This window comes from Tachypleus tridentatus, chromosome 3, assembly GCF_004210375.1.
Source record: "Tachypleus tridentatus isolate NWPU-2018 chromosome 3, ASM421037v1, whole genome shotgun sequence".
In the NCBI taxonomy this organism is placed as follows: Eukaryota; Metazoa; Arthropoda; class Merostomata; order Xiphosura; family Limulidae; genus Tachypleus; species Tachypleus tridentatus.
In genome coordinates, this window is record NC_134827.1 from 20,617,380 (window position 1) to 20,643,477 (window position 26,098).

General features: G+C 33.7%; 2 protein-coding genes and 1 long non-coding RNA gene across 3 annotated transcripts in view; all 3 read left to right on the forward strand.

Moving 5' to 3' along the window:
• The window catches only part of LOC143246497 (solute carrier family 23 member 2-like), a 65,167-nt gene extending 51,605 nt beyond the window's left edge, over positions 1 to 13,562 (forward strand). Inside the window, exons 9-10 of the mRNA XM_076493324.1 lie at positions 10,766 to 11,022; positions 12,837 to 13,562. Of these exons, the coding sequence (XP_076349439.1) occupies positions 10,766 to 11,022; positions 12,837 to 13,133 (554 nt within the window). The 3' untranslated portion in view covers positions 13,134 to 13,562. The remainder of the gene's footprint in view (positions 1 to 10,765; positions 11,023 to 12,836) is intronic.
• Positions 1 to 26,098, forward strand: part of LOC143246503 (uncharacterized) — a 272,362-nt gene that overhangs the window by 165,142 nt on the left and 81,122 nt on the right. The gene's annotated exons all lie outside the window — the stretch shown is intronic.
• Positions 14,876 to 18,341, forward strand: LOC143247930 (solute carrier family 23 member 2-like). The gene is made up of 2 exons (XM_076496481.1): positions 14,876 to 15,005; positions 17,436 to 18,341. Exons 1-2 carry the CDS (start codon positions 14,876 to 14,878, stop codon positions 17,699 to 17,701), a joined length of 396 nt encoding a protein of 131 aa, XP_076352596.1. The 3' UTR covers positions 17,702 to 18,341.

Below are 26,098 nucleotides of genomic sequence, written 5' to 3' on the forward strand. Positions count from 1 at the left end.
ATGAAAAGGTTACACATGCTTTAAATTATATAATGAATTAAAAAATCGGCTTTACCCGCTGTTATAGTTTTAAATTTGAGTTTCTTAAACTTTATGAAGATCAGCATAGTATAAACTTATCAACTCCACAAACCAAAACCATCCAAGTCGATAAAAAAAAGATCAGTCCTCAGTAGATCATATAAAGTTGCATAATTTCAACGTAAATGCATAGTATTAATATATGGAAACATTGCCCATACTTACTGAAAACAGAGTGAATCTATTTAATGTCATTGATAAATTATCATTATTTATAATCTAAATAAATAAATAAAAACATTGCGACGGGGATTCGAAACCGCGACGCTCATGTTACGAGTCGAGCGTCTTAACTAACATGGCGATGCTGGGAAAACATGATGCAATATCCGTATTATTCTTTTTTATTTTAATATCAAGGAGAAGTTGCTCCTCAGTTAAGTGGCTAAAATGCCTGAATCGTTCAGAATTGTTCTAATGTAACCAGCTACGCTACAGAATCGGACTGTAGTTGGCTCTGTCAAACTATTTACTTGTTTGTTTTATTCGCATGATTACTGAAGTACGATTAGGCCTACAACTACCGAATGGAACTTTAAAATCAAGGAATACTTTTGGGTTAAAAAAGCTATAAATAGCGTCACATTCTGATCATTATATAATGTATCTAGACAACCGGGCATGTACAATTTTGAAATATTACCCCAAACCTTTATGTGATCCTGTCGCTGGACTCGTAATTTGATGGTTGCGTGTTTAAACCTCGGTGACACCAAATATTCTCGCCCTTTCAGCCATGGGTACGTTATAACATTATGGTCAATCCTACTGTTCGTTGGTAAAAGAGTAGCCCAAAAGTTGGCGGTGGGTGGTGATGACTAGAAAGAAGGCAGCTAGTTATCACCATCCACCATCAAGTGTTGCTCAATAGTTGATGGTGGGTGGTCATGACTAGTTGCTTTCTTTCTGGTATTTCTCTGCTAAATTACATACATTATATGTGTGTTCAATATAGTCAGACTTAACGATACCTTGTCTTTGAATGAGTTACGAAAGATTAGACGTATGTTGATAGTAAAGTAAATTGTATTTCTAATAGGACTACACTTGTGGCCAACATCTTTACCATGAAGTTGCAACTATCCAGAAATATATTGAATCATTATGAACTTGTGACTACGTATTGTTTACTCCACTTTACAAGGTTATGGAAACCATCCATTCACAGAACTGGATAACTATTCATGTTATTTAACAGTCATACTTTAATATTCAAAATACAAAGAAACCCACATGAAGCTTTGGGCCAAAATTCAAAACAAAGAAACTAAACATAGGTAAATAAAAACTTTGCTATCTTTGACTTAATAAGTTATTTAATACTAACTCTTTTAAACTATCAAAATTAATTATTCTTTCGTTACGTCTCAATGCAAATCAAGACTAGTGTATGGGATTTCAATGTCTTCATTATTTAGGAAGTTTAACGTCCACGAGCGACGAACTTACAACAGTAGAAACAGTCATGGTGTAAAATTATCAAAATAAAATACAAATACATCTGAAGAAGACATAAGTTTAAAATTTTTCAAACAATATTCACCTTGAACTTCTGGACATTTCAGTTTTATAAATTTATGGTATTGTTATTCCTAATTCAAATTTTACCACAGCTACTGATTGCATGTGCTTTAGATGTTTCGTTTAAACCTTAGCACAGTATCCTTGACAAAAAAAATCATTTTTGAAATTCTTAAAATTACGCGATGATTCTTTTTTCAATTTGACTCCTTTGTAACGTGTTCAGTCAAGCAGAACATATGAAAAGATACTACGTGGTTTCTCTCGAAATCAAATGAAACCAGGTGTGTATTGTTTGAGAACGTTTGTTTATGTAGAAGACACTTCTATGTCAAGCGTTATTTCACATATTTTACAAAATATCTACTGCCACACCAATTGCATTAAAATTTGACAGTTAAAACATCACGAAAGTTTTCTTTTGCATCTACATCTATGAGTATATGATATCAGTATTATTTCCTGTTTAGTTAAATGTGTTACCGGACTGTTATATTTTAACAAGTAAAGATGCATTTTTTCGTCTTTATACAATCCAGCTCTAGCGAGTGAAACAGGATATGGATAAGCATAAAAATTAAGGTACAGGCGTTTTTCTCTCTCATGCGCTCTAAACAAGTTTAGTCTTGTTTGTTTGTTTGTTTTGGAATTTCGCACAAAGCTACTGAGGGCTATCTGTGCTAGCCGTCCCTAATTTAGCAGTGTAAGACTAGAGGGAAGGCAGCTAGTCATCACCACCCACCGCCAACTCTTGGGCTACTCTTTTACCAACGAATAGTGGGATTGACCGTCACATTATAACGCCCCCACGGTTGGGATGGCGAGCATGTTTGGCGCGACTCTGGCGCGAACCCGCGACCCTCGCATTGCGAAGCGCACGCCTTAACGCGCTAGGCCATGCCAAGCCCACAAGTTTAGCCATACCTGTGTGATGAATATCTAATATTACGGTAAAACTTTATGTCTTTGGACGTATCTGTTCCTTAACGAGCTGACTGATTCAGGTCAAATTTAGCATGTTAACTTAGTAGACTATATATAAACAAATTCTTGTTAAACGTTTCACATATTGAAAAATAAAAATATTCTGTTGAATAACCCCTATATCGTTACTGCAGTAGCTGTTGTAAATAAAATATCACACCACAACAAAATTCCTTAAATCAAAGACTGTAAATAAAAATTTGAGTGTTTTGACTTGTTTCTTATAATAAATAAAATAAAAATATCCAGCTACAATATTGAGAATTAAGATATTGCTACTACTTACGTTGAAGATATTTTCTGATACACACATTTTAATTTCTGGTTCATATTAGAATTAGAATAAGGGCTTAAACTTGAATTAGACGCATATTAAATAATTAAAATACTTTCAGAATGATTCCTACTTCTTGAGGTAAAATATAGTTTTCCGTAGAAGCAAAAATCAAAATTACTGTGTCAACTGTACCAAATCCGGACAGTATAAATATTAACCACATCTCTACTGTAAAATGGGTTGCTTTGAAAGAGAACTGACGCAACTCGTTTTCCATTTCTGCGGATTTTCTCGTTTCGACTTCTACCCTTCTCCACTTATCAGTAATGACTTTCTCTGTCTAGCAACAGGTTCCTCAGAGAATGAACGTTTTTTGAAAATCCTGGTAGAGATTTTCCTTCTTCTTGGCAAATTTGTCCACGTTTTTAAATAAGGCTATAAAGTGCAATCTCCTTAAAACAACTTGAAAACGTTTTTAAAAGAAAACATTTTAACTATATTAGTTAGAACTTCAAAAAGAGAATCCATTATGATCTTGTAAACCTTCACCAAGGGCAGAGCTGGGAATTCAAACTGTCGTTAAAAAATTGTCAGATTCGTCTTCCACTTAATTATTATCAATTTGTTTTCGTTTATTTGATGTCTCGAAGGTTAAATGTTTCCTTGTCATTTATATGTGACCATTTTGTGATTGACCATTGTTATATCTAGAATATTGACAGTGTATAGTTTTGTACTTAACATGGCATGTACATTTCTATCCCTATACATGCAGTCGTAATATATGGTAATAAACACGTACAGTAAAACGTTATTGTACCATCTTCTTTTGCTTCACATTCATTTGTCCAGTTTTTTGTAGGGAGGTATGAGTTTAACCAGTTCACTGCTCTCGTACTGTTTTGGTTGTTATATTTAAAAAACAAAGACCTGCTTCACACAGATAATTTATAAATCTTGGTCTGTTTACCATAAGAAATTGCTATGTTTTTTTTTTTACAAATAACTAAACACTGTTTTGTTTGTTTTCAATTAAGTACAAAGATAAACAATTGGTTATCTCTGCTCTGTCACTCCTGTAACATCTGATAAGTAGAACCGAAACAGAAAACGCAGTTATTTGTGTTTAAACGTTATATGTCATTTTCAGAAAGCGACAACAGAAAAAGGAAGAGAATTGTGTAAGCATGTTATATACAAAAATCTAAATCATATAAAATTCAGTTTATTTCGGTTGATGCGAGCAAGAGTGTCAGTATTTTTGCAGTGAATTTCTTTAATAAAGATGTCTTATCTAAAATAAAAGATATAAACTCTGAACTTTCAACATTTTCTTAGCTTAATAATAAACAAGCCAAGTAACCCTAATATATAGAATACACATTTTATCTTGTTCAGTTCAAAATTTCTTTTTTATCAGTGAGTTTCTGTTTTTATCTCAAAATACTTCAATTATCTCAGAAAGTTTTACCGAAAATTACATATTTAAGGAATACGTGTGTTTTATTTTTAATGTAAAATAACATACCATCATGAGATTAATAGTTTCATCAAATCCGCTTAGATTAATAGCTACGTCACATCCTGTAACATCACACTCATTGCTTCCTCCATCTCGTTACAACACAAGAACGCACTACTAAAAACTTTCTTGTATGCAATTCAGTCAACAGGTAGGTGTACCGAGAGAGAAAGGTAGGATCACTTTTTGTGATCAGTATATCCATATTGATCTGTACCTGTTACATCTTGGAGTGACTTGTGAAATCTTTCGTCATCATGGCGCAGGATAATCCAGCTTTCGAGCTTCAGGTAATATTACAAAATTTTATTTATTTATATATGGCAAATCACAAACATCAAACTACTACACAATACGCTTATATGACGTAGTAAACGTGTTAACCAATATAATAACAGAAACCACCAGATCTTTGTGCAGAATTATCATCTCACAAAATGTCTTCGAATTGTAGTTTCTTGGAAAAATAAACATCACAAAATCGCTAATAAATCAAGATGTTATAATCTCGATCAATTAGGCTGTGCATTTAATATCTAGAACTTAAGTTAGTCATTAATTTGGGCATTTCTAATGAAAATCATTATTCAGTATGAAAATACACATTAATGTGAGTGATTTAATTAATGGGAGGTATTGTTAGAATAAAACTTCAATCTAAAGGTAAAGAAGTAACGCTACAATTTTAACATCTTATGGTGATCGCAAAGAGGTTAAAATGTATGGAAAAATATGTACGTTTCAAAACCGGTATAAAATCCGTTATTGTAATAATAATAATACTATAGTTTGTTCAAATTACAATATAACGTAGAAATATTGTACTAGTCTTCCCTTAAATTTTCAGAGCAATTGTGAAAAACGGCCTAACTGACCGTCCTCCATAATATTATTTGGAAGAAGGAAAGATGTTTCTCACTAAGCACTATGATTGATATATTTCTAAAAAGTTTTAACTTTTATAGTTCATGTAACTATTTGAAAACCTGTAACACATCTCTGAACCTCAAAATATATCTTACAATTTTTAATGCCATGAAGAATTTACTGTATTGGTTAATCCTAGTAGAGCCCCTATTTTTTGTTATGCGAAGATGACAAGCGGAATAAAATAAGATAGTTTGACATAAACAGTGGTTATCATTATGTGAAAAATGAATTGTTATGAATTAATTTTCGCCTGTTTGTTTGTTTTTTAATCTTGCACAAAGCTACTCGAGGGCTATCTCTGCTAGCTGTCTCTAATTTAGAAGTGTAAGACTAGAGGGAAGGCAGCTAGTCATCACCACCCACCGCCAACTCTTAGGCTACTCTTTTACCAACGAATAGTAGATTGATCGCCCCTTATAACGTCCTCACGGCTGGGAGGGCGAGCATGTTTGGCGAGACGGGGATATGAACCCGCGCCCTCTGATTACGAGTCGCACCCCTTTACACGCTTGGCCATGCCGGACCTAGTTTTTGTCAATCACTGTTAAAGAACACCTTGAAAGTCAGTTCGATGTTCCAAAAATGTTTTCAGTTTAGAAATAAAAAAATATATTTTAGGATCAAACTGTCCTCCGATTTAAATATTTGCAGCTTTTAAATTTGTGTTTGGAAAAGAAAACATTTTCAAAATAAAGTGAAATAGTAATAAGCTACAATAGTGTCAAGTTAAATGTGGAAGTCATGGAACTGGCAGGATACAAAAGGTCCCTCATGAAAACTATAAGAAAGAGACAAATGGAATTTCTGGGACACATCTGTAGGAAGAATGGGATAGAGAAACAGATGCAATGTGGAAAAATAGAAGGGAGGAAAAGCAGAGGGTGTCAAAGAAATAAATATATCGACAGTCCCAATAACTATCTCACCAAGAACTCAATGAGCAACATCGAGTTGGTAAGGAGGACTGACAACAAAGAAGTCTGGCATGCCATGGTCGTCGATGTCTGCCGCAGATTTGACACATGAAGAAGAAGAGAAGACTCAAGTTATTTACAGATAAGTCTGTTCTCCGACTAGTCGAGATTATGTGGGATTAAACTTGCGTTCTTTAGAGCAACGTATAATAAACCAGTGCAAACCAAATTCTGGTAGCTTTAAAAACGCTACAGACACTTAAACGAAGAATGACATAAAAGCCTTTAAATAATGTGTTATTCCAACAATAAACTAGAAACCTTAACCATCATGAAGCTGAAACTAAAACTGAATGCATATTATTCAGTAATTGAAAGTTTTCTAGATTGTTGTGAAGAGGTTATAAAAGCTCTTAAATAAAGGTAAAGAAATCTGCCAACCATAAATAAACCTAAATATTTGTTCTCGGAGTTAGGCTTTGTATTGATTCTTTCTCAATAAATTTATGTACATCTTCACTTATGTACAAAATGCACATTTATCGTATTTCACTTCGGGATTTTATTTTCTGTTTTAATCCTTTTAATGAACTATGTGCTTGCAAAATATAAAATATTTTCTTTCTCTTACTTGATTTGTAGCCATTTCTAACACCATAATATTTAAATTTCTTGTTATTTTAGATACAACATTTATTTATTTTGTTTTAAAACAACTCTGGTAGTGTGTGCCAGGATGTATCAGGTACCGAGTAAGCTTGATTTCAATGACAAAGATGAAGACAGTTGATAAAACAAAACATTTTATTTTAGAAGATTTGAACGTTTCCTAATAACTGTTCATCTTCAGGGAAATTTGAAAACCGTGTTGCATAAATGATCATTACTGAAATTATAACATAATAATACATTTATTAGTTTATTTAGTTATTAAGAAAACCAGTAAATGGACGGATAAAACAATATATATATATTGTACAAAAGTTGAGCTAAATCTGTGAAAATTTTAAACAATTTTAGATCTAAATGTAAATTGTTAATGGTCGTGTGAACTTTCTTTAATATAGAGATCATGGTCTAAAGATCTTGTGGTGGAGACAGATATAACGTTGAATGAAATATTGTGGCATGTGGTTTCAGAATATTGATGAATTGATGGATCTCTGGGTTTAAATAGTAGATGGTAGATCTGCTTGATAATCTAGATGTTAACAGAAGTTTCGTTTTGCCGATGTATGTGACCTTTCCTGCAGTACACGCTTAATTTGAGTGTAAATATTTTTTATTAAGGAAGAGAATTGTTTTGTTTTTAATTGATAGGATTCCAAACCCAAATAAGTAAAGGAGAGAATGAGGGAAATGTAGATTGTCTGGTGGTGGAAATTTGTTTTATAGGAAATTGCTTGTAATCTTCGTTTGTAAACCAGTTTGATAGCAATTACTTAACATAGGCTATTTAGAAGATTAATTTATTTGTATAAAAAATAAAATAATTAGAACAAAGATTAAAAATTCTTTTTTAACCACAATACGTTTTAAGAAGTTCAGGATGAAATTATTGACGTTGGTTTAGAAGGCAGTAAAAGTTCTGTCATGATAAATATTGGTATAAATACGTTTACTTTCTTTGGTAATACTGATGCCTAGGGAAAGTAAAGAATTATTTTCTTCAAGATCGAATGTCAATGTGATATGGAGGTGTTGGAAATTAGGGTAAGAAAGAAACTTGGAAACGTGGCTTGATTGTTAAAACAGGAAGAAAGTGTTATCAGTATGGTGTTTGTAAATGACAGGTTTAAGTCCACGCGGGCAGTTTTCTAATCACTTACGTTCATGATAATTCATGGTTATTTTCAGACCCTGGAGGGATCCCATGGCGATTCAATCAACCCGGTCATAAATTACGTCATAAAATAGTAATTGATCTAACTTTCGGCAGGGGAACTGGAAGTTCCAGGAATTGTTTAATGGTGAAATCTGGATACTGTTCAGTGTCTGTGAGAAAGAGAAGGTCTACGATTAAATTTTAAGTTTCATTACGGGATATATAAGGTATAAAGAGATACAATATCAAAACTTGCCATAGCATATTTATCAACAGAGAGGTATTTTAGCAAAGGTAAAATTATAAACGTAAATTCATGCAAGGTAAGGGGTTTTAGGATAGAAACAATAAATGTAGACAAGTTGTAATTGCTAAAATAAGTGGTTTTAAAGTTCAGGAACCCTAAGATTTATACAGCTATCTAAACAGGTTTAAACAGAGCTAAAATACACAAAAACTGAAATCTAACAGCCGCTCAAAATCTCAATAGAAATCAGTCTGTAAATCTGATATAGTCTCAATAATGGAGAAATATTGCTGTTAAATACAGTATAAACAAAGCTAGACTAATTGAGGTCTATATCTAACTGGAGTGATTTAAAATCATTAGGCCTTGAATAACATCGAAAAACGTCGAAAAACATATTTAAAGATTAATAAGAATGATTATAGGTCCGCCTGCAATAACAGTAAGGAAGTGAATTGTTTACTTGAGTGACTTTCTTTGTCCAAACTAAAATTAAGGTGAACAGAAATCTGGATGTAAATTATACTTGATAAGAAGTAGCAATCTTATAGTAGTGTCCTGTACCACCATCTCTAGAAGATGTGAGATTCCCCCCGGAAGAAACATCGTACACATACTTGTTATGGGAAGATATAGGGAAAGTAGGTTGAACATGAGGCATGCTTGTTAATAAATACTCATGATTTTGGCCTTAAACCAGAGAAAACATGGAAAATTATATTACCCAAAGATAAGTTTTACCTTCGTTATTAGTGATATAGACCGATAAGGAACAGGTTGAAACAAGTAACTTTGGTTATTTGATGATCAGTGCTGTAGCAGTAAATATTTAGATACCAATTCTTGTTTTGTTCTTGTTGAATTTCCAGAACAATTTCCCTTCTTGTGCTGTTCTCACAGTATCTCCGAAACATTAATATTCCTGGATGTAGCACCAGTAAAGAAACAGGATGAAAGATCAAACAGTTCCCATTTTTCAAGCTTTTTTATAATCTCCAAATTAATGTCACTGAAACTTAAAACTTTTTGTTGTGAGATTTGATGACATCATGAATATTAAAATAAGGTTTTGGTTTTATTAAGATATATTCTCGTTCAGTCTTGGGATGTTATAATTGGAACCACAACAACTGTATTACAAAACATGTAGTACAAAAAAAAGAGATTATGCAATATTGTATTTTTTGTGGGAAATAAATATCACATCAGTATTTGGAACTACATATTATTTAACTTTATCATTATCTACGGACCAGCACGGCAAGGTGCTGAGGGAACTTGACTCGAGATTTGAGGGTGGCGGGTTTGATACTCCGGTCTTCTAGTCATTATCGCCTTTTCAGTTTTGAAAGCGTTATAATGTCAAAATCAATCCCATTATTCTCTGGTAATAAAGTTTTCCAAGAGTTGGCTGTGGGTGGTGATGACTAGTTACCTTCTTTCTAGTCTTTCATTGCTAAATTAGGGACAAACAGAGATGTGTTGTTTGGCGTAAAGTTCGAAACAAATCAAATCAATTGTTATATTATACATAAGTTTAACATTATATACACATTTATACCAAAGTTTTCGTTACTGATTAATTGAGAATGAATGTCTACCTCATTCTACAATCTACTTATTTGTTTTTAAACATGTCCACTTTATTAATAAGTGAGCATTATTTTTATACTTATATAGAAATATAATTTTGCTCACCATATTTTACAATTAATGATTTACTTCAACCAATTTTAAAAAAATGCATAATGCTTAGAGCATTCTTTGTAATGCCGAGGAAAATATAACTCCAAGATTTCTTCCAGGTTTTGCTTACCATAATTACAGCGTGGGTATTTTGTGCCATACTAACTGTTGCAGGTGCCCTAGGACCAACCAACGCAGCGAGAACTGATCTTAATGTACAGACTATGTACTCCAGTCCATGGATCAGGTTCCTTATCCAGGTAATCAGTTACAGAAACTGATTTTATCATTCTATATAAAGCAGATTAAGTTTCTCTTCCCAGTTAGTAGCTTACAAAATTATCTCCTGATCAGTTTTCTCTAATAAGAACAAATTTATCTGTTATAGAGAATAAAATTTCATAATGAATTTCACAAGACAACTTAAAACCGTTATAAACTCATACTGTCTTGAATTATAAGTTAAATTAATTATACGTGAAAATGTGAAAGATGTGGAAATGTTTTATGTTTTATTACACATGTATTTTCTTAAACTTGTTGATGTGTATTTTAGAATGTTACAGTTGAGAAAAGGGAACTGGAATTTTCTATAACAATTGACTCAAGTTAATGAACACAAAAAAAACTCATGTTAAATACGGTATATGTTGGAAGACGTCTGCAACTATTTCATAAAGTGAATAAAATGTTATGAAATACAGAAAAATATCAATGAATGCTATAGGAAAAACCAGATTATCTTTGTGTTTTTTTGTAAAATATCATTTTCGTTTTTCAGGACAATGGGGTTTACCAACAGTCAGTATTGGTGCAGTTTTTGGAATATTTGCAGGAATATTAGCGTCGATAGTAGAATCAGTGGGAGATTATTACGCATGCGCGCGACTAGCCTGTGCACCTCATCCTCCAACAAGCGCCATAAATCGTGGAATTTTTGCGGAAGGAATTTCCTGTATCCTCTCTGGAATTTGGGGATCTGGAGGCGGACTAACTTCATATAGTGAAAATATTGGAGCAATCGGAGTAACAAAAGTATATCGAAGTTTCGTCTTGTAAAATAGTTTAGATTCACCTTTATTGGTATATTGTTCTCCTTTGTGAAATGAATGAAATATTACCTAAACCGATACTTATTTACTTTTATAATGATTTTAAATACTATGGTTGATTCCTTGGACATACTATGTTAATCTGAGACACACACCCATATACAACATATATGTACAACTCAAAAAAATTAAAGGAACAAGTTCATATTTCAGTATATTTTTTCATAAACTAAATTTATGTATGAAAAACATATCCGCTCGTCTACAAGTGTAATTTTTAAGCTAGCGAGTGAAGTTTGAAGCAACTCAAACGAAACTCACCTCATTCAAGGAAAATACAACTCAAGGTAAGCTATATAAGGCTGTTGGGTGAAACTATGCATTCCTCATTAATTCTCAAAACAACACCAACACGGATCACTTGAGGCTCGTTTTGTCAGTGTGTACCTTCATCTTGTGTACCAAAGCAGTCAGGTACCACCTAACAGAGAACGAGATGACCGGGTCTGTCCAGATGCTGGAGGATGGCCAGATCGAAAGTGGGGTGGTACAGCGCGTCGATGTGTCACCAAGCTTTATCAATCGACTTTGGAGAAGCTACCAGGAGAAAAACTCTTATGGCAGGAGACCAGGTAAATGCCGTTATGGCTTCAAAACAGGCAGTGAGGACCGCTATATCGTGACTACCGCTCTGCGGGACAGGTTAGCTACGGCGCGGTCACTGCGAAATGACCTTCAGCATTCCGCTGTAATCCGTGTATCGACACAAACAGTTCGCAGTTGTCTGCACGAAGGAAGCCTTAGAGCCAGACGGCCTGCAAGAGGCATTATTCTGACATCTTTGCATCGTGCAGCCAGCTTGTAGTTTGCTCATCAGCACTAGGACTAGGAACTAGGTCAACGGGCCAGTGTGCTGTAGAAAGACGAGAGCAGTTTCACTGTTTCTCGTGATGATGAACGTGTGAGAGTATGGAGACGCTGAGGACAGCGATTTTTTGCCTGTACCATTGTGCAAGTCGACACTTATGGAGGAGGTTCTGTAATGGTCTGGGCAAGAATATGCTTGTGTGGCCGCACGGTCTTCCCCATACTCGACACGAATGCTCTGAACGCACGATGATATAAAGACAATATCCTGGAACCTATTGTGAGGCCTTTTGCCGATGCTGTCGGCAATGAGTTCATTCTCATGCATGTTATGGCGCGAGCCTACGTCGCCAGAGAGAGTGTGAACTTCCTTATCGAGGAAGAAAGAGAGAATTTTTAGTGGCCCGGCAAATTTAAATCCGATTGAACATTGTTGGGATATGTTGTCGAGGCGTGTTAGTGAACCCCAGTATCCTCCTTAGAATGTACACGAATTCCAACAAGCCCTAAGATAACATTGATAGACTCATTCGAAGTGTGCCAAATCGGTGTCAGAAGTGTGTCACAGCCCGTGGAGGACACACTAGATATTGAATGTTTCAAACATTTCTTGAATAAACGCATTCAAACTGTTTAAGTATTGTTTCATATGGGACATCAGTTTTGATGATGTTGGTAAAATTGTTTTTAAATTATTCTTTCATATTTTACCGTTCATCATACATTAAAAATGGATTCAGATGGAACTGAAATGAGGCAAATTACCTAAAAATAAAAAATATATAAAATCTGCAACTGAGATAAATTATATAAAAAAAAACACTTTTTCCTTTAATTTTTGAGCAGTTTAAATTTAGTATAATCGTTAATACTTTAAAAATTTGTATTCCAGGTCACATTTGTAATTTTCTTACTTTTTCTAACAATCAGGTGGCTAGTCGACGGATTATTCAGTGTGGGGCTATTACAATGATGTTATTTGCTGTTTTGGGGAAGTTTGGAGCCTTATTCAACACTATTCCTGAGCCCATTATTGGAGGAATCTTCTGTGTTATGTTTGCAATTGTAACTGGAGTTGGACTGTCTAATGTCCAATTTATCGACTTGCAGTCATCCAGAAATATTCTTATTCTTGGATTATCTTTATTTATGGGGATAACCATACCAAAATGGTTTAAGGGTCACCCAAATACCATTGATGTAGGTACGTACTGTTTATTAATGTGATCGAAGTTTTATGAAAGAAACGTGCAGTGTTTGTTTGGTTTGTTTTTAAGCTCAAAGGTATGCCCGCCAGTAGTACTGAAATTCGATACCCCTTGTATTTTATGCTTGAAGTCAGGAAACTTGTAGAATTTAACTGATAATTTTTTATACCAATAAACCATCTTTTAAATAATACAGGTGGTTCAGAGCGCCACAAGTTCAACACGTAGTACGTAATACGCTAAAGAAATTAACAGTGATTTGTCCAACAAAATGAGGAAGAAGACATTTAGTCGAAGTCCAAAGGGGATTTTGAAATGTAAACAACAACGCTGTTGGTAAGAGGGAAAAATACTTCAAGAAAGAAACTTTACATGAGAACTGTTTTATTTTATGCCATTAAAAAGTTCTTAATAAATTAGTTATTTATGTCATAACGTAATTTTAAATAAAAAGGTTTTCCAACAAACTGGGAATAACAGAAAAATAACTGTTATAAAAAGAGAATTGAACAAAACAGTTCACATTTCCCGAATACGATGTTTCTTATTTGGATATTTCTCAGAAGCACAGAACTTGAGTAACATTTTTTTAGAAAAGAACGTAGTGTGGTTAACGCTGGTGTATGGACTTAAAAATCGGAAGGTCCAAGATTCTAGTTACAATATGCAGAAGAACACATTCAGCAAGATAGTGGAGTGATAACTGTGACAGTCAAGTCTTAATATTAGGCTAAGAGTAGCCGCACAGACGGTGAATGCTGTCAACTGTTTCTCCTCTTACCTATAAGAAATTTCAAATTAGAAAATGAATGTAGTCGAACCTTATGGTTCTCTAACCTGGTCATTTAGTTCATGTGCCACATAATGTGTCATTGAAGTTGAAAATACCAATACTCACAGTAGGAAAATCTAAATCTTTCTCTTACTCCATACACACACCGAAGTTTTAAACTATTAAAGCAAAGTATTGTTAAAAATAGAAATGTTTTATAATTAAAATAGTATCCATTCACCAGAGCTCTTCGCGTAGAGCTCTGAAGTAATCTCCAGACGTAACATAATTATTGGAAATTTATATATATTCAAGTGGGTCTATATAAGAAATTTAATACATTTTAGAGAAATACGTATAATTTGTAAACGTCATCACAGTCACTGCCAAGACAAATGAACCAGTTTTAAGGTTAACCTTACAAAAATGTTTATTTTTTAAGGTTTTCTGATTATTAGAGAATATTTTGCAAATTCTTCTTTAAATAACAACATGCAGGTAAAGCTGAATGTATCTTGACATATTATTATAAAAGTCAACTACAAATTTTATGACTTTAGCATACCAGTTTAATGTACTTAGAAGACACAGGAAGTAGAGAGAATGATATTGAGTTTGACATCTCAACGCGGACCCCAGAATTTTGCTCCAGCTGGAGCACTAAGGATTTACTTTGTGTTTACTGGCAGTGTGATTTATGGTTCACTAGTTATAAGACAAACACACATTTTGACTTTGATTAGTAACGATTTGATACTCGATTTCCAGAGTATTTGATATTTATCTTGTTTTTATCTATCGCTCGTTTTTATTTTTATTATATGTTTTTGATAAATCATATGTTTGTAACATCTTTTTTTTTCATCTGATGAACTACAGTCATGCTTTAAAGTGATGTAATAAACCAAACTACAAAACAAACGTTTATAACTTACTATCTTGTAGTACTCACTATGTTCGAAGCTACCCATAAATAAAAACAAAAAAACATGCACAAAGAGAAATACAAATTTATTTCGTTAAGGAATGACGCAGCAAACCAACTCATCACAGTTCTCTTGAACACCAGTGTGTTTATTGGTGGACTCATTGCGTTTGTTTTAGACAATTCCATACCAGGTAAGGAAACATTCCTTTGACAGTTTGTAAATAAACCGAACAAATTTCAACCTCGCAAGTAATTTCCTTAAAATATTATTTCAGGTGTTTTTTAAGTGACAAATATTCAACTATTGGGACTTTCCGAAGTAGATATGTGATATATTATAATTTCATTTTCTGATTAGTTTGCGAAAACCTTGCAATGTGAAATAATTTTTCAGAATATCCACCCACTTATTTACTTTTTATTTTTTAACTTCATAACTTTGCTTTTGTGCAAATTAAATCAGGTTATAATGCTACAATGTTATGTTTATTACAACTACTAGCAAGCAATATTACCTCTCAAGTGCTTCTTCCTCCTCATGATTCACAAGTCTCAAATACCACCAGTTACTTCAATAAATACCTCAGTGATACCCGAACATATGTATCAAAGTTGGTATCCTGCTAGCTTGTGAGTTTAGACATGAAGTCAGTTTCAAACATGGCGCCCCCCAAAATCCCAAGAAGGAAAAGGAACACAAAATGTGATACCCAAATCTGTCTCAACGACCCTAGAGACCAACTCTTAGATCCTCATCATGTTTGGGTGATCTTCAGCTGGCGTTTTAGTTCCTGTTTTCAGAGGCTACGTCATACAAATAAATAAGTCCCTCCTGAACTCTCCTATCAAGTTTCACCTGGTTAACTCTGGAACTGTGTGAAAAACTAAATTAACATAGGACAGACAAAAATACTAGATATTTATAAACACACACACACAAAACTAAAGAGAAATTTGAGGAATGAGATAAAAATTTCTAGGCTTCCCGAAAAAGTAGTTTATGTAAAATTGGTTGAGCTTGTTTAACTGTTTTGTAAACATGCTAATTTACCAAATAGTATTATTTAAGTACTTTAGAAATATTTAATACTGTTTAACTATTAAATGCAGTATTTCTAGTAGCTTAATAGCATCAGATTTATATTTGTAAGTATTCATATTAGAAAGCACATATTTGTAATACAGAGAAATAACAGAAGACTATATTTGCGAAATACGTCAAATAGCGAACTGCTACCTGCCGAACCTAAACGTTAACTAGTTTTATCTAGGACTGTTACCAATTACCAAAGATAAAAACTTTCTTCAAACGTGATTTTAAATTATGTATTTTTTAAATAAATTTTAAATTTACCAAAATTTGTTTCTCACAAAATAACAATTTTCTATTTTTAATCTGGATTTCCTAGGTGGCCTGAGGCTAGGAATTTTTTTTTCAATTTTCTCCCCTTCCCGTCTTGAGGGAACTAAATTTTGCACACTTAATAAGTTTAAATATGTTTGAAACTTACTCTGCTATCTGTAGCTCTAAATACCTTTTTAGTATTACAATAATAACGACAAATATTACTATAAATACGAAATTTCTCATCTTCCCTTTATAAAGGATAAATAAGGTATAGAAAATCATAGAATTCGGTATTACTAATTATTTATAAACAAATGACACAAATACACAGGTAAACTATTACACAATGGAAAACTATGGCATATTTAAATTTAAGAAAACATCAACTAAAAGACTGATTGTTAGTAAGACTAAATGACAGGAATACTTTCAAGGAAAATACATGTCAGTAATGAATCAAGGTTTTACTGTATCCTGTATTAAGGGTACAGAATAAGAATGAAGAAACCCTAACTGATAGAAAACAATGTGAACATCACAAGATGACCACTGAAATAAAACCCAGTGTGAGATAAGTTATATCTAATTTCTTCTTTAATTTGACATAAGACAAATGAGAAACATTCCTTATAAAAGTCTGCATAATGTATTTTACACACTCATTCGTATTTTTTAACATATTGTTCTGTATTGGTAGTTCTTCGGAAATTATAATGTTACCTGTTATATTTTTCATCGCTTCTTTTGTTCCTTGAAAACGTCAATCAAAACCTGGCTGTAAGATCTTTATAAAACCTATTGACTCTTGCTTCTTAAAATGTTTAACTTAAGTTACGTCAAAATAAAAACTTAAAGCTGTCAAAAGCTTAGCGTACGTTATGCTCATAACATCTTTACCTATTAATTTTAATTTGTCAGCGAAAAGTTAGCCTAACCTCTATCATAATGAGAGACTGATAATAGTCCATATCTTTTCTTTAATATAATATACAATGTTACGCATTCACCACACCTAAAGAATTAAAGAGAGTGAATACTATATATGAGTGTAATAACGAGCAGCTTGTTTTTAACGGTCGCTTTAACATACTGATAGCTGATGGAATTGTAACAATCGATAAACGAGGAACATGTTAAAATTAATGTACTATAATAATAAATACGGAATTATTGATAAAGAATCTGAACACTTTCCAAAATAAGTGAAATAATAATAAAACATTTAAATTATTATCAAAAATAATAGATTATAATAGGAATGTATTGATTTCAGGGACAGACGAAGAAAGAGGACTTATCAAATGGAGAGAGCAAGGCCTTGTACATAATATGAATGAAGGCGATCAGTTGACACTGTCGTCACCTTCAGCCTATGACCTCCCATTTGGCATGAATGTAATTAAAAGATACAACATTTTCAAGTACATTCCCATCAGTCCAACATACGACCAGAATATTTTTCTTCGTAAAGTGAGACCATTATTTAAGAGATTTAAACTTCAAAATAATAATAATGATAACATTGATTCAGAAAAGTAAAGATACGGTCGTATTTAGTTTATTTACAACAGTTAACATATAAGTCAGTATAAACGTATAATTAGTTGGCTACCATAAGACTTGATTATTTTAATACATTTTATATCAGAATGCTCACCGATGTCACTAGGAAATATTCATAAACATATTATATTATGTTCATAAACATATTATAATCATGTTTATTCTAAAGCAGATCTGAATATAATCAGTGTTCGAGGTCATTGTACAACCAGCAGCGTAATAGATTTTGTCCCCTAATGTCCAGTTTAGGTGTATAATCACTTTAAACAAATACTTGACAAGATGTGTTGAAACCTTCGGCTGTTATAACTTGTACGAAAAAATCATTCTTGGACTACGACTGAAAATATTAAAGTTTAGAATTGTTAAGTATGTTACGTAATGACGTATTTAATAAATACTTGAGATTCTTTCAATATCTTACATAATCTAAGTTTGTTATTCATAGAAAGAACTGCGAAACAAAACGTTATAATTACCAAACAAGTGAAATATCTTCTTCTATATAAAGACTACACTCATTACACTTTGTTACTACTACATTTGTATTGTAAGTTTCCTTATAAGTATATTGATGCTCTATATACACCATATAGCAACGTATATAGCAACAAGTATTTGACTCGAATATATAATTGTAAAGGAACAAATTAAAAATAACGCTTGTACATCAGTTAGCTGATTCTTCAAAATATTTGATTTGTTTTTTGTATTTATTGTCTACAAGTCATACAAAATAAAAAACCAAAATAACGTAATAAAAAATGTGAGATTGAGAGTATTTAAAATTATGTGATATATAGCTAGTTCTATAGCCAATAAAACCTTTAGAAGGTTTAATTAACTGTCACCAGTTCCACAACATCTGTAACAAAATCTAATTAATGATTTTCTGCTTCAAAGACAAACTTTATACCTATTAGGATTCCTTAACAATGTAGTCGTTGTTAGTATAATTTCGAAATAAAACTGGCTTTTAAACTCTAACAACTGGTTGAAAGTTTTTGGTTTAATAGTTGAAAATTGAAACAGTAAGTCCTTCTTTTTCATAATGTCGTTTTCAAACTGAGTGTACTTTTGAATAATGGAATAAGTTTAAACATTAACCGATCCTCGTCATTCAGTGAAACTTATTTCACTTTTAAGTTATGTATTGTCTTCATGTTCCATTTATTAATCATCTTTAAATATGAAACAATATTTATTATATAAAGATGTTTTGTATTCAGTTAATGTCTCTGAACTATCGTTTGAAAACATGAAATATTTTGAATATTTGGATTTAAATAAGTAAATGTGTAACTGATATAAAGTTTCATAAGTGACACAGTCTAAGACGTTAATAAAGTTGAACTAGTAAATATCTAAAACACAGCTACAAATCTTGTTATTTCTAACTATATTTGTTTATAAACATTAAACCTGGACTGACTTGAGAAATCTACCGACTGCACGATTATGTTAATGAAAAGTGTCTTCTACAGGGGAATAATTATGTGGTACTTTTATCAACGGCTTCTAGATTACTTAAATACAATAATTGTTTAAACCTACGAAGTTTTAGTCGCGAAACTACAAGAACAACAAACACCCACTATGAAAGAAAATGTTAAAAACTTTGTCACAAGATGTCGTTGCAATAATTGTAATGCTTCTTTACTCGATATTAGTATTTAGTTTTCAGAACATTATTTAAAACTGACTCACGCACACCACAAATGTACGGCATCACCAAACCTCATAAACCAAATTGTCCATTACGCCCAATAGTTTTCACATATATCCATATGTTTAATTACAATCTTGGTAAATACATAGCATGGTCATTCTCCAAATATGTAACATCAGCCAGCTCATTCATCAAAGACTCTTATAAATTCAAGTCTAATCTAAATCAACTTAATCATAAAACCTTAATGGCCAGTTTCGATGTTATATCCCTCTTTACATAAGTTCCAATCTCTGAAGCCTGCAAGATAGTCTTAGAACTCTATATCCGAGACCTATCTATAGACATTCCCAGCAACCAATTAGCAACCCTCATATAATTCACCACGATGAAGACAAACTTCATGTTCAACAACCACAACTATATACAAACAAATGGCCTATGCATGGGCAACCCAGTATTTACCAGTTTTAGCTAATATTTTTATGACACAATTTAAAACACAAGCAATTAACACAGCACTACATCCACCACTATACTGGTACAGATATGTAGATGACACGGTTGCGGGATTTAGATCTACAGAACACACACTTAATTTTTTCAATCACATTAACTCTATACATCCCAACATTAACTTCACATGTGAACAGGAAGAAAGGAATGAAATATCATTTCTTAACCTCAAAATTACAAGAACCGACACAGTATATAAGCCATCATTATAGAATATATTGGATCACCGACACTAGATGTTGCCCAATAGTGACAGTGTTTGTTGTAAAATGTTTGCGTAAAACTACAGTACAGCTTGGTGTACATAGCGGATTGTAGTTTAGAAATGTTACTAAAGAAAAAGACAATTGGTCTAACATCACAAACCGCTAATTTGTGGATTATTTTTATTTTATCAGTTACTGGAATTTAGCCATCACTCGTAAAGCGTACCCAAAACCCCAAAGTGCAAAGCGCGTTTCCTGCGGTAACGAAGCATAAACCATGAATCCTCACATTTTAGGAATGAAAATATCACAGATTTTTCAAATCGTAGTTTTCTTACATCAATTGTTTACGGGGTAGTCAAATCTTTGTCAAATCAATATGACATCGCCTGCACTTATCACTCTGCTTTTGTGGGCATGTTTCAACAATATTCTTCGCAATCTCTAAATCGGATTATGATTAAATTTGGTACAACGGTTAAGTGCTCCTCAAGGAAAAATTGTATAACTACTAGTCAATGAAAGTCAAAGTTCCAGGTCACATTGTACGTCAACAATTTAATTTGAAATGTTTCTCATACGCTTTTGTTTGTTTGTTTACTTTCGCGCAAAACTACTCCAGGGCTATCTGCGCTAGCCATCCCTACTTTAGCAGTGGAAGGCAGCTAGTCGTCACCACCCACCGCCAACTCTTGAACTACTCTTTTATCGGCGAATAATGGGATTGATCGTCACGTGAAACTCCCCCACGGCTGATAGGGCAAGCATGTTTGGTGGGACAGGGATTCGAACCCGCCATAGTCGGATTACGAGTAGAATGCCTTAACCCACCTGGCCATTTCGGGCCCATGCACTTTTGATCGAGTTTTTTTACAAATATTGAGTATCCCAGAAACTAATTGGTTAACTTTTGGTGAACGTAGTTCAAAGGTCAAGTTCATACACAATAATTGAAAAATGTACATTTACCCACATCGAAGAGAATCGAACCCCTGATTTAGACATTGTAAATCCCTAGATATGCCACTACTAGCGGGGTTATTGGAGGAACTATTGACATTTTACATTGCAAAAAACTATTAAAATATTAGATTAAAATGACTATTGAAATCTTAGACTGAGGAAACTATTGAAATCGTTGCTTAATGGAATTTAATTGAAAGAATTAAATAACTTTCCAGTGACACTAAAAAGTTCCTTAAATTTTCTACTGATCCAACTAATACGAAGGAAAATAGATTTATAACATACCTGTACTAAAATGTATTAATTACAAGATTTATAAGGGTATTGAATGAGTAGAATTTCTTCCAGTGTTCTATATGGAATACCTTACAGTATAATATTGAATAACTACATTCGACAAGAGAGTGGTGGAGGGTTTCACGTTTTATGGCGAAAAGCAACGAGGCTATCTGCGCCAAACATCAGATAAAAAGTTAAAAGTAACGTAAAATTATTAAAATTCTAAAAAAATGAATCAAGGTAAAACAAACAAAGTTTAATTTTTGATTTAAAATTTAAACAGTGAGAAATTCACTTTTTTTATATATAGTGTACAGCAGTAAGAGAGAAATGGGAATGGAAGGATAGTTCGAAAGATGTTTGACAAATAGAAGATGATACTTCCAATCAGGAGTATTTGCCTTCTTCAGATGACTCAAAGAAAGGATACATTTAAGGATAGTAATTAACCATGGTGGGATAAGCTGATCTGTGGATACCGCTATGTCATCCAAAAATAGCCCCAATTCATCCAACTACACCTGGAGACGACGGCTAAAAGGAACAGAGGCAGATCTTCTATTATGAAAAAGTGTGGCTCACTCGGGAAGGGAAACACAACCCCAGATGCTGTGGTAAAGATCGAAGTTTTGAAGCATACATCAAACACAGTTGCAAACGACGAAGGTGTAGAGGGGTTCATGAGATGTGCAAACTTTGGACTGAAGAAAGCCCCTGTGCAGAGCCAAAACTCTTAATGGTGAACAGGGTCCAACATTTTCAAGGCGGAAGTCCTGGCAGAGTCATAGACCACAGACCAGGAGTATAATCTTGATCGAGTGAGGTCACGATAAATTTTTAGCATGGAACATCGACCCGCACCCCAAGATGTGAAAAAGAGGACACGGAGGATGTTCAGCGCCCTTGTTCACTTCTCGCGTAGCTGCTTGATGTGTGGAATAAAGGTCAGCTTACTGTTAAATATAAGCCCCAAGAACTCGGCCTCAGGGACTAAGGAAAGCACAGCTTCACCAGTATGGAATTAAAGATCTGGGTAAATACTCCATTGACGGCAAAAAATGCATGCAAATATTTTCGAGAGAGAAAGGTAAAAACCCTTTGCTGTGGTCCACGTCAGTAAATGATTAAAGGCAGTCTGTAGCTGCCGCTCAATATCCCTCATATTTGACGACTGGCACGAGATGTTTGCAATTGTAGGGGGTAGTTGTACATCGATGCCATTAATCTCTATAATGAAAATTGTAATTCTCAAGACACAGCCCTAAGGGACTCCAAGTACTTATGGGAAAGAATAGGAAATTATTGAACCCACACGGACTTGGAATCGCCGATGCGTTGATAAATGTTTAATAAAAATCGGTAAATTGCCTCGCAACCTATACGAGTTCAGGTCTTGCAAGATCACGTACCTCAAAGTTGTATCATGAGCTTTATCAAGATGAAGAAATTTAGAAACAAGATATTGCCGTTTGAGAAGAGTTTCCCTAATTGATGTTTCAAATCGAATCAGGTTGTCCATGGTGGACCATTGTCTTCGGAACCCGCACTGAGTGAATGAGAGGAGGTTGTTTGATTCAAGAAACCAAACAAGACAAACATTAACCATCCTCTTTAATATTTTACGGAGACAGCTCGTCAAAGCAATTGGACGGTTGTTCAGAGGAATCTTGAGATCCTTCCCAGTTTTAGGAAAATAGAGTATAATTGCACATTGCAAAGCATCGGGAAAACAATTATCTTGCAAGATACTGTTAATAACAATCAGAAGAATAGCAAGAGAGGCAGTATAGAGATGGTGCACCATCTCGTAGTGAATATCATAAGGTCCGATTGATGTACTTCCAGGATAAGAGTATGATTATAGTCATAGAGACGATCACTCTGAAAAGAAAGAGGTGATCATTCTGTTCGTGTTTTGATGGCTAAGAAAAATTGGGAATGAAACATAATTGCTAGACGCATTATAAAAGCTTTCGCCGAGAATATTGGTGATGCTCTGGGTATCAGCAACTTCCTGGTCATCAGAGAACAAGATTAGAAAAGGTCAGAGGTATACCGGCCGCTAACATCTCGAATTTTGTCCCATATGCTTTGGAACTGGTGGTAGAAGAAATGCTAGAAGTTCATTTAATCCAAGACTCTTTGTAGCTTTGACGTCTAACCTGCCGAGGATGAACACAAACCTACTCAAATTCAATGCGGTTTAAAAGTGTGGGATATCTACGAAAGGTATCCCAAGCCCGTTTTTGAGTTGCTGTTTTTTGTCATGTGACAGTCAGGATTCTCCCAAGGATGAGGATACCGTGGGAAACGTGTCGAGGTTTTAAAAACGCATGAGTAGCTGCCTGTTTAATACAGTCAGTTATTGCTACCACACAGTCATCTATCGATAGCACGATCAAGTTCTGAGAGAGTAGGTAAAGAAGGTACGTTAGGTGGTCCAACTTCCATCGAGGCACGCGGATCGGATGGCATCAACCACGATCAGTCTCCCTCAAAATGATAAGAAAGTGATCACTGCCCCGTGAAAAACTGTCGACTGTCTAAAAAAAGTAAAGGGGAGCAGATAGAAAGGTCTGTAGCAGTAAAATACTGACTAGGTGCATAAAAAATATGTATAAGAACCAGTATTGAAGAGAGACAGGCTGTGGTCCAAGAGCAAATACTTTATAGCACGACCCCTCTCATCAATACTAGCCCAAGGTGATCCATTAAAATCACTCAATATTAAAATGGAAATGGTAACTGATCAATGAGGGTATCAAGGTTTAACTGATAATACATCTCTTCAAGAGGCAGGTAGAGAAGAAATAATGATCGTACGACCCAAGAAAACACGGATGGCTAAAGCCTCCAAGGGTGTATCAAGTGACAAGGATAGGATGGGCACACGCTGATCAACCAGCAATGCCATCCCACCATGCACTCGTCCATCACATGACCTGTCGTTTCTGTGCAAAAGATATTACTCAAAGATGACTGTATCAGCAAGTTTCAGAAGCTTTTCTTCTAATGAGAGGCATATGGGATGGTAGGAATCAATCAAACCCTTTATACAATCTAAATTTGATTATAAACCTCAACAGAATTGTTCTAATGTAATCAGCCGTATATGTGCCTGTACACGTAGAATGAAACAAACAGCTGTGAACTTATAGGTTTGTTTTAATATTTAATATTGATATGTTTATATGCATATATGTTTATATATGTAACTGTACATGTAAAATGGAACAGACGACTGTGAACTTATAGGTTTGTTTTAATATTTAATATTAATATGCTATTATATGTGTTTGTCTACGTATAATGAAATAAACGGCTCTGAATTTGTGTATTGTATGAAGTATGACGAAAAACGTATATCAGAAGCATCAATGTTACACATTGTTAATATAAATGTAATACATTGATAATGTTGATATTTAAATACCTCGGTAAAAATATATTTTAATGTTCAGTAAAGATAAGTTGGAGTTCCTTACTCATAAATCTTTAAAACGTTTATTTACAATTTTAATTTCACTCTATCGAAAGTTATTTCTTAAACTTTTCTCTTGCTTAGATTATATTTTAGGTAAAGTCAGTTCATTGAAATATGAATAAAAAGAATGGATTTATTGTTTAAAAATGTCAGCAATACCTATCAATGTTCGGGTCGATTGTTGCATATCCTTACATAGTCACACCAAAGCTTTCCCTTCAATAATCCTATCCAGCTTGAGGCTACATAACATCAATAATATTTTTTTGTGTCAGGTTTAGAGACACTAATCCAGTCAACATTCGGTACAAGGTAAGTTCTTATAACATTTATCTAACTTGTCTAAGAAATGGGGAACATTTGGAATGTAATAAAACTGTAACATTCTGTAGATGTCTTTAACCACAAGAATCAAGTGAAAGCTATGTTACACACCTACAGTAACGTATAGAATCGTGACGATACATGATGTAACCATTTTTGTTTTGTTTCACTTATCTACTACTTACGTAACACCAAAACTAGTGATACCTAGATTTCATGGTTGTTTTGTCATGAACAATAATCCTTTCGAATAGTTAGTGAAGTTTTAGAATATGTGTTTGTATACGGATGCAATCCTCGAAAACCTCAGGTAACTAAATAATCACTTATTTAATTGGTTGATTTCCTAAACACTTGTCATGAAATTTAAATTTAAACTTGAAACCGTAATTCTTTCCACACTTTCATATCTTTCTTTTTTGAACCATGTAGATTTTCCCCTTCATGATCAAGCACATTCTGTGATATTAACTATGCATTTGTAACTTAACAAATTTTAAAACATTCCATCTTCTAACTTGCTTCGTCAAGCTCGCTATGACCTGATTCTTTGTTTGTTTGTTTGTAATTAAGTACAAAGCTACATAATGGTCTATATGTGCTCTGCTTACCACGGATATCGAAATCCCGTTTCTAGCGGTGTGAGTCCGCAGACATACCACAGGGGGGCATGACCTGATTCATCAATGAACTTGAATATAAACTTTATGATATTTTTGCAGGAGTCTATTTTCAAAGTATACTAATACAATTCTAATAATTTCATCATTGTTTAGTTTTATGCATAAAGCCTTGTTAGTTATAATTTTTATTTTTGTATATCTTTGTATGTTATTGTTTCAACGTTTTTGTGAGTATCTATTCTGTGAGCTTTAGTTTTCTTTATCGCACTACGTGTGAGTGACTGGGATTCCTACTCGCGACCCAAA

What these genes read in the sequence shown, in the direction of transcription:
- LOC143247930 (XM_076496481.1), top strand. Translation starts at nt 14,876, where the DNA reads ATGCACAAAGAGAAATACAAATTTATTTCGTTAAGGAATGACGCAGCA. An exon ending in TTTAGACAATTCCATACCAG is followed by an intron (nt 15,006 to 17,435) that starts GTAAGGAAACAT and finishes TATTGATTTCAG; the next exon opens with GGACAGACGAAGAAAGAGGA.